The sequence below is a fragment of the Ochlerotatus camptorhynchus genome, unplaced genomic scaffold (assembly GCF_037179485.1).
Source record: "Ochlerotatus camptorhynchus isolate MF236.1 unplaced genomic scaffold, CSIRO-AGI_Acam_v1.1 ptg000423l, whole genome shotgun sequence".
Classification (NCBI taxonomy): domain Eukaryota; kingdom Metazoa; phylum Arthropoda; class Insecta; order Diptera; family Culicidae; genus Ochlerotatus; species Ochlerotatus camptorhynchus.
The window spans coordinates 3,044,271-3,053,640 of record NW_027040909.1 but is presented as its reverse complement, the minus strand read 5'-3'; the positions used below and the strand labels follow the sequence as shown (position 1 = coordinate 3,053,640).

General features: G+C 38.7%; 1 protein-coding gene across 4 annotated transcripts in view; it reads right to left on the bottom strand.

The window, feature by feature from the left end:
• Positions 1-224: 224 nt before the first annotated feature.
• LOC135711160 (myb-like protein U) overlaps positions 225-9,370 on the bottom strand; it is a 62,789-nt gene continuing 53,643 nt past the window's right edge. For all 4 annotated transcript variants that reach the window (XM_065233915.1, XM_065233916.1, XM_065233913.1 and 1 more), the window contains 5 exons: positions 9,051-9,087; positions 8,564-8,984; positions 7,800-8,498; positions 844-1,074; positions 225-767 (listed from right to left, as the gene is read on the bottom strand). In XM_065233915.1, the coding sequence (XP_065089987.1) occupies positions 633-767; positions 844-1,074; positions 7,800-8,498; positions 8,564-8,984; positions 9,051-9,087 (1,523 nt within the window). In that variant the 3' untranslated portion in view covers positions 225-632. The remainder of the gene's footprint in view (positions 768-843; positions 1,075-7,799; positions 8,499-8,563; positions 8,985-9,050; positions 9,088-9,370) is intronic.

Below are 9,370 nucleotides of genomic sequence, written 5' to 3'. Positions count from 1 at the left end.
CTTGCGTACAATGCTTCATACAAGCTTGCAGTTCAAAACCCCTCTTTATCGACAGTGATTCCATCCTAGGCATGCGCACAGAATCCATCGGTTGCCTGAGTGGTATATAGCTGAATGTGACTGCGTGCGCTAATCAATCCGCCAACCAAATTCCTTCGCTCGCTGCAAACTAATTTATTCAACGAAAATTGTTTAGATAAATACAACCACAACAACGCAGTCGGTTATTCGTTTGACGGTTTTATTTGCATCTTGAATTAGAGTGAATACAATAACAACAAAATAATATCGTTAATTGGCACTGCGGTTTTATGACACTTTAAGCATTAAAATCTTTACCTTCGAACAAATTTACCATTTGCCATTCACATTTAAATTGCTTTTATTTGCAGAGATATAACAAAGAGTCTTAAACGATTGCTAGGCTTTTGTGATCTCCTCAGAGCTGTTAGGTTTATTCCAAAAGATTAAAATTGACAATGGCACATTTTCCGTCGTTGTTCCCCAAATACAAAGTGTTAACTGTCTTGTTAATGGTTTTTAAGTAAACTGCGGGTCTCCTACGGGTTTAACTTCGTCTTATAGCTAGTTGCATTTTCAAGAAAATTTTCAGACAAACATCGTTAGCTTCCTCACATAATGCTACAAGGCATGGCACAACACAGTGGAAGACAAACTGGCACGACGGCTGCTCCGGACTTGGATGTGGTCTTGGATTTGCTCTCCGCTTCGTACATGTACTTTCCACTGGCCTTGGCATATTCGCCCTGCAAAAAAAAAAAAATTGTTTTTGAATGAAGCAGATTTAATGTAATTCGCAGCCGAGAGTTTCTAACAACGAACCTGAGCTCGCCACGCTGCAGCTTCGCTTTCCTTCTTCGCAAACATTTCATGTCCGGGAGGATAGTAGACCGGAGGTCCAGCCACATTCTTCGATGAAATGGGGACATTTTTGCTATCCAGCGGTTCTTCCACTATGGTTACCTTCGGTGGCGATGGCTCCCGGTACTTTTTCGGTCCAGTTCCATTTTCGGTATGGTGAGTGTGCTTCGACGTGTAGGTAATTTGACCGTTCTGAAATCGGAGTGAGACTTTGTGTTAACATAACTGTAGGTAATAAAAACTTACAAAATTTGACGTTATGTTGGGAAACTATTATGGTATTATGGTTTGTGATGGGCAATCATTCACATTTTTGCTAAAATTCGGCCATTCGGCACGAAAATGTCACTTCTGATTGAAATGACATTTGAGACAAAGTCCTGAATATAAGTAAAGTCTTTCGGAGAAAAATATTTTGATTATTTTGAGGAAAAAAAATGAACAAAATATCTTGTTAAGTATATGTTTCATTTTAAAAGGTTTATTTTTTTTCTAAATGCTCATGAAAAAATGCAAACTTTTAAATATTTTAAACCACGAGCGCTTGAAAATTGACCAAAAAACGTTCAACCTCAACTTTTGGCCATATTTTTAAACTTATTGTTAGCAAGCTTATTTATGTAACTTTTACACAGAAAGCAGTTTAGAATGTCTCAAATATTACTAGAAAAAAAAAAAAAAAAAAAAAAAAAAAAAAAAAAAAAAAAAAAAAAAAAAAAATATGACCAAAAATTCGCCGATTTTTGTGAAGAGCTTTGAGTGTGTTGGTTTATTTCCTTTAAATTTCTTTATAATTGCTTATTTTTTGCCAAATACGTGTATTTCGTCTGCTACTTGCATACTTCATCAGTGCCAAGTACTCAACACCACTATTAAAATTCAAATGGTTTGCATATTTTAAAATTTCAATGGTTTGCATTTTTTATGAGCCTTTTTTATAATCATAAAGATTTATGAGATTTTATATGAGATATTTAAGTTTTACAACTTTGTTTGGAATTTGTGCTCGAAATTACCAAAAAAGTACTGTGAATATTTTTCCAGAGAGACTTTATTTGTCTCTACAACTTTGTCTTTGGCGTCATTTTGTTGTGTTGGCAACCCAGAATTGTTGACAGTTTGAATTTTGTATTTGCATTTGGACTATGGGCAGTAAGTCCGTTACCCTACTACCGTATGCATGATAATAATTGCACCATTCAGCAATGTCAAAATTAAAAAAATTCTCGAAAATTTCGTTTTCGAGTTTTTTTTTATTTATTCAAAGGGCGGATGTTTCTCAGAGTCTTAAACTATGCTAATCATTGATCGAGTTTCCACTTGCTGCAATTACGGCCTCCACACGCTTCCGGAATGCACGGCAGGTTCTAATAATGTAGTCTGGATCCATTTCTCTCCAGATACGGGTCAATGTTTGTCTGAGGCTTGCTGTACTCGGGTGGCGTTTAGAACAGGCCTTGGCCTTCATGACGCGCCATATTGAGTAATCCAGTGGATTAAGATCGGGGCTGGATGGCGGCCACATATCCTTCGCCCAGAACGGAAGATGTTCCTGCAACCACTTCTGAGTGCGGTTCGAGGTGTGGCACGGAGCCCCATCTTGTTGAAATTGCCACCAATCCAAACACCATAACGCTAGCAGGATGCTTGGTCAGATACACGTTTTTGTGCTCGTTGGCCACGTCTTTTACCGGAAGAGAACTAATATACCGGTCGGTTCTGGAATTTGATACGGGATCGACGGTAAGCATGCTCTCGTCGGTGAACAGGATTACCGGATTTTTTCGCCTAAGGAAGTTCAAGATTTTCTTGCATCGTTCGACTCGTAGCTCCCGGATGCGGTTGGTAATCATGTGAGTTTTTTCCGTGCCCTCGACTTTGCCCCGCAATCTTCCTTTACGATCTTCACTGTCAAAATCACTGATCCCGTGTTCCTTTGCCATTTTCCTTATTGAACGCACTAGATTCACCCGAATCTTCCTTTTGATAGCAGCGATAACGCTCGGAACCCGAGCTGACCTCGGACGACCTGTGGCCACCTTTGCGGATAGTTGTCTTCTATTCTTGGTCTAAAACCCTTTTGACGGTCCACCGGGACACTCCCACGGCGATGGAAATGTCTTTTTGCGACATTTGCGCGTGGGACAAATCACGAATACGCTGCCACTTCGTCATGGTGCAACTTTCAAACTAAGTAAATCATTTTCTTTTATACACAGCCTACTACGGTATGAGCTATAGGTAACGTGGTAGGAAACGTCATTTTAAACTGCTCGAATTATATGATACATTGTTCTCCACTCCATCCAAGGTTTCTCAAGGTAAATTTCAGGAACTTTTTTCTGAATTAACCAATTTATTTGAGCAGTTAAAATGATGTTTATCACCACTCGAACTTTGAAATAAAACATTATTTTGAGATTTTTCTTCTAGAACCACGAGAAAAGTAGCCAACATTTGTGCGTTTCATAAAAAAGTAGAAATTAGTTGTTCTACTTTTGTGAAATCGCTGGTAGAAAGTCACGCCAAAACTGCTTGACAAAGTGGTCAATTACCTCTAGCATCGCATACCTAACCTAACGAGACTAATAAGTCGCCACCGATATCGAAACCTAGTAACAACAAGTTGAACGCAAACTTGATCATACATGTTTTGTAGTATAAGGAGCTCGGTGGCCTAGCGGTGACCGATTTTGCTTACCGAGCAATATACCATGAATTCAATGTCACGCTCCTTCGCGCTATTGAATCGTTAGGACATCAATCATCATCAGTATGTCGTTTACCAAACCAAATTCTGCTGCAATCCCAACCCTTTTATCCAACATTCCAGTGATTTCTTGCGGAAGGGCAGAGGTGTTCTTGGCTTTCTTTTAAACGATTATTAAGTCAACATATTCCTACCCATTTCTTTCTTAACCAGAGCAACGTCTATTGGTTCTCTGTGTGATTGCAGCTGCTCTGGCAATAACGGAGTTGCATCCACGGGTGGGCAATCATGCATATTATGCTCATGCTCATTTTCATTTTTGTTTTTAAAATTCACAGTGTTAAATGGTGCAAACATTATCACGCATACATTATCTCCAAACCCGTAAGAGACACCTCTCTGGAATTTCCACCAGTGAAAGATAAGAAATATTGAAACATGAAAAAATACTAGAAAAATTAAATAGGGGAAATGGATGTAATGTTGGCGTAAATGCCCCTAATTTGGGCGCATAATTAAATTCTGCAATCGACTAAATTTTCAATAGTGACCAAAAATATCCATTAGTACTGTCCCAATGACGCGTTCATCTAGATCATATTGATAAATAGATCCATAGGCCAACATTAGAGCCATTTCCCCTATCTTGTCAATGATTTTTCTTGATTTCGTTGCTATTTTTCTTCACCATTCAAATTTTCGTGGACATTTTTTTCCGATTATATATTTTATAGATTGCTGAGATAATTTGCTTATCCTTTCTTTTCAAAATGATCTTTCTCAAACTAAAAAAATACTCAGTGATCCCTTAATACTGATAGAGCGGAGCACTAATTCGGCATATGGGAACCATTTCCATCAACACGAAGACAAACGAAGACAAAACAACGAAGACAAACAGCTACATTCAACTTCCATGCATCAATTCTTTGCTTCATAGTTAAATTACGAATGTAAAAAAAATGTACGGCACTGTCGGAAGAGTGATTCAAAGGGTGTGCGTCAAAGTTAATTGAGGTATGCCGCACCCTATGACGTAGAAGTTTGGTCGATATAGGATATTGTATCGATAAATATGCTGCCATTCCACAGAAAACGATATAGTGGTTCTTAGAATTTCGTTAAAATATTAGACCCGTATTTTTTTATTTTAGCATTAGGGTGATCATTTCCATGTTAGGGTAGCCCAATTATTTTTTTTTTCAAAAATGACTTTTTCAAATAAATCATAACTTTTAAAACACCAGGTCAATTTTAAAGATCGAAGAACCAAATGAAAGACAATTAATAACACTTTTTACAAAAACGTATAATAATCACATTTAAATTGAAATGTTCTTTTGAAAATCATTGATTGACTTATAAATGACTTTAAAAAAATGTGAACCACCAGGTCAATTGTTAAGATCAAAACACCAAATAAAAGATAATTAAAAACAATGTTTTTTGAAAATTTACAATAATATTAAAACGAAATTTTGTATTGAAAAAAAAATGATTGTTTTTGTTTTTTAAGGGTTTTCATGATTTGTAGACAGAGGGCGCAATATATTTTTATAAATTTCCGTGAAAATTTAGGCTTTTTCCACAACATAAAAAAAATCAGCGATGTTTTTTTTTGAGTTACATATTTTTGAAGTTATCAAATTTAGGGTTTTCGCTTAATACTCCTATGTGACTAGACTACCATGCGTCTCCATTGATTTATTGCGACTGTAACATGGTCACAACGAATGGTAGTCTTTTAGTTAACTTTCATTTGATATTTTAATCTTTGTAAATTGACCCAGTGGTTCAAAAGTCGAAAAAAGCAATTTTTGAAAAAAACCGATTTTTTGGACCACCCTAACATGATAACCCTAATGACAAAATAAAAAAACACGATATTGCGATAGGTTGCAAAAGTACCAAATTTTACGAAATTCTGAGAACCACTACATTGTATGGCTATGAAATGGCTGCATGAGCATATAATAGCCATATTATAGATAATATCGATATCTGCTCAACCCACGGGACTTACATGCCTATCTCTACAAGCAACAACTGGTAGTAGTCAACATAAGCGAGGGCTCATAATGTGAGCCCAGCCTGACAACGTATGCATGCGCATGTGTTACCATGGAAACCAGACATGTTATACCTACTTTGAATGCTGGCTACAATACGGATGCGACATGCCAGGTCCAAGGTTGCAAAGACTCATTTCAGCTAAAATAATGTTTTTCGGAATAATAAAACCAAAAGATGGTATGATGGCATGTTTTACTTGTAACTTACAAGAAGAAGTTACAAAGTATGCGTTGGAAACATAAAACCTGTAAATTTTGCTTTCTATGAGTCACAATCAGCGATTTGCTGATCGCTGAGTGAGTGAGTGAGTGAGTGAGTGAGTTTGTGAAAAATCGCTGATTGTGACTCTCATGAAGTGAAATAAACAGGTTTAATATGTCAAACACATTCTTTGCAACCTCTTCTTGTATCCTACCAATTCAAAATTTGATCATGGCATCTAATTATTTCATAATTTAGAAAAACATTGTTTTAGCTGAAATGAGTCTTTGCAACCTTGGCCAGGTCCTTTTAGGGCCTCCCTTAGCTCTGTCGGTAAAGGCGCAGCTACAAAGCAAGACCATGCTAGAGGTGGCTGGGTTCGATTCCCGGTTCGGTCTAGGAATTTTTCGTGTTGGAAAATTTCTCGACTTCCCTGGGCATAGAAGTATGATTGGACTTGCCACACAATTATACTTATGCAAAAATGGTACAGGCATCGAAAGCTCTCAATTAATAACTGTGGAAGTGCATCTAGAACAGTAAGTTGAGAGCACGCAATAGGCTAATATGCGAAATGCAATAAGCTTGAAATGCGAAGAAGAAGAAGAAGAAGATGTCAGGCCCTTGGCACAACCCTACTCCTACTGAAATTAAAGAAGAAAAAATGTTATGTAATTTCAAATTTTTTCTTCAGAGTGATTTCTAGGAAATTACAGTGAAATATCGTAAAAGGAAAGATGACGTCTACTCTGAAGGGGAAGGGCTATAATTTGCCATAGCACGTGTAATAGGTATGAGAAAAAGCATGAAATAAGGGATGGGGGGCTTCAAGATTCGAAAATATTGTGGTTGTCATATTTGAATGGATCTGTTTACTCGGCAGCAACCATTGTGTGGTCTTCCTCATTGTTCTTCATCAGCAGTTCTTTCAGGCGATGCGTCGTCGACTTTGGAAAGCACCCGTTTAGTGATGATTGTGTGAGTGCTGACCACGTTTTGCGTCCATTGCTGCAATGGAAGCGCTCTGACCCCCATTGGCGATATTGCCATACAATGCAACAACTGAAAACGGCATCCCATTCTGATGGAGCAGGCTTATTGGATAGCGGAAGATAAAGTTTTTGTTGTGTTGTACCTTTTGACTATAGTTTTACGAAGTTTTATAAAGTGAACAAGGATCATCGGCTCTGTAAAGTTAATTCGATTGAGCCTTATCACATAAATTAATAATCAAAGAACGAAAGAAAATAGAGTAATTTCCATCTAAAGTTTGGCAAACTCCATATGAAATACATACTTAGAAATACCTAATTTTACACGTGATGGAATCCATCTTTGACATAAAGGATGAGACATGTTATTTAAATTTAATTGCTCCGAGGCTGAAAAGATCGTTATTCGACGAAAAGTACGTTTAATTGAGTTTAATTTTGCGTCTATTATGACTCAATTTGTCTATGTCAAATTGACGCTCGCATATGTCGCATATGCGTACCTAAATTTGCATGAATTTTTCTAAGTGTGTATATAGATTCTTCAAGAGGATGAATTCTGAAAACTTGAAGGTCACCCATACAGCTAAACAACTGTTGAGAAATTCCATCTTTTTCTTGTAAATTTTATGCCAATGTTAACACATGTAAATTACCAAGAGAAAACGTGTAATACCATATGATTTACATGGAAATTATATAATGCACATGATCATCATGCAAGTTTACATGATCTGCATGTAAAATTACATGACAAGTTTGTTAATTTACATGTTTGAGACAGTTACATACCCAAAGTTATAAAATTACATGTACAATTTCATTACAAGCTCAATTTTTATCGTTTGTAGCAGACTACGTCGCATGTTATTTTTTCATTATTTTTTAGCGTGCAGCAAATTTTGAAGTAAAGAAAACGAACGTATTTTTTTCTATCTCACCTCTCCAAGCGTGGCCATCAGATCTTCAACCCGTTTGGGGGGATTTCCATCGATCTCGCTCTGTGGGATACCGTCCGTCGGGAATGGCTGCAGCAGTGGTTCTCGCTCTGACGGCGGAGGGTAGATGTTCCTGGAGGCATTGCTGGTAGTCGAACTGTATTTGTACGTCACTGTTGTTGGCTGGGGGGGATCCCTTGGGTACGTTCCATTGCGATCCGGGTAGTCCCCGTACGGAACTGGGGATCCGTATCGATTGTTTGCAGTGTTGGTACGTTCCTCGCGGTAGATGTAGGTGTTCGGTCCTGGCGGGTAGGGAGGTTGGTCACCGGCTGGTGGAGCTCCAATGGCCTTGAAATTAGTTGGATGAGGTCCTGGTCCGGAGGGATACTCGGGATAGTAGTTGGTAGTTGACTGCTTGGTATCTTTCTTGTAGTAGATTGTTTTGGCCGTATTAGGTGGCAACTGGTGATCGAGAATTGTTGGTACCGGGTATTCTTGAACGTTGTTGGATGAGTTGATTGTTTCATTCTTGACCAAGACTGTCTTGGAGCTTGGATTGACGTGATGCGTTGGTGATAACTCACGCTCTGGGTAAGCTACCGGCAAGGTGTTAGCAGTTTGATTGAACGATTCGTTGCGATATGATAAGGTCTGATTCAACTCACTGTCCGGCGGAAGTTCATATGTATAGGTGCGTACCTTGAACGAAAATAAACGTAGATCATTCAAAATTCACGTAGCGGAAATTACTGATTAACACTCACGGTGGTGGTCACCTTCGTATTCGGCCGCGGCAGAATGCCTTCCGAGAGGGAAATATTGGCCAGTGCCTTGGCAGCCGGAGCCGTGTCCACACTGACCGTTTCGTTGTAGTGAACATTCCGCGGGACATGGTCCGAGTTTGGTGAAACGGTTCTCGTTTCGGTGTAATACTGTTCGGATCGGACGGGTGTTGCCGTGCGGGATCGGTTGATACCTCCGTAGATTCCGCTGCTGTCGGAGCTGTAGGAAACGTTCTTCACTGTGGTGGGAGCATTCTCGTACGATGGACTTCGCTGCCGGGAACGAGACTGACGGACTTCGTAGCTCCCAGGGGAATCGAAGACCAGCTCCCGGGAGACCGGTTGCTTACCACCGGCCGATGAGTATGTGGTGGTGGTTTTGATGATTTTCGTTCCAGGTTCACTGTGAAAAGCAGAAAATGGAGCTTAGGTGAACATTTTATAAACCGACATCGAGTTTATATCTTACTTTAATCCTGAATCAACCCGATGGAGGCTTCGTTGGCCTGAAATGATACAAAAAAAAAATGCTTAGGCTCATTTCGTATCAATGGGTTTTGTAGATATCACATATTATATTATCAGGCATGATGCTAACATTACGCTTAATTCGTAAAAATACAAGAACTGAATTTCGTACAGACGTAAAAACTGCATACGAAAATCATTCGTTAATTCGTGAAACTACAAAACTATTCGTTCACTTACGAAAATCATTCGTGTATTCTTGCATTGGACGCTCATTTTTATTACCAACCAATTCGTGTGTGGTACAGAGTGTGTGACAGC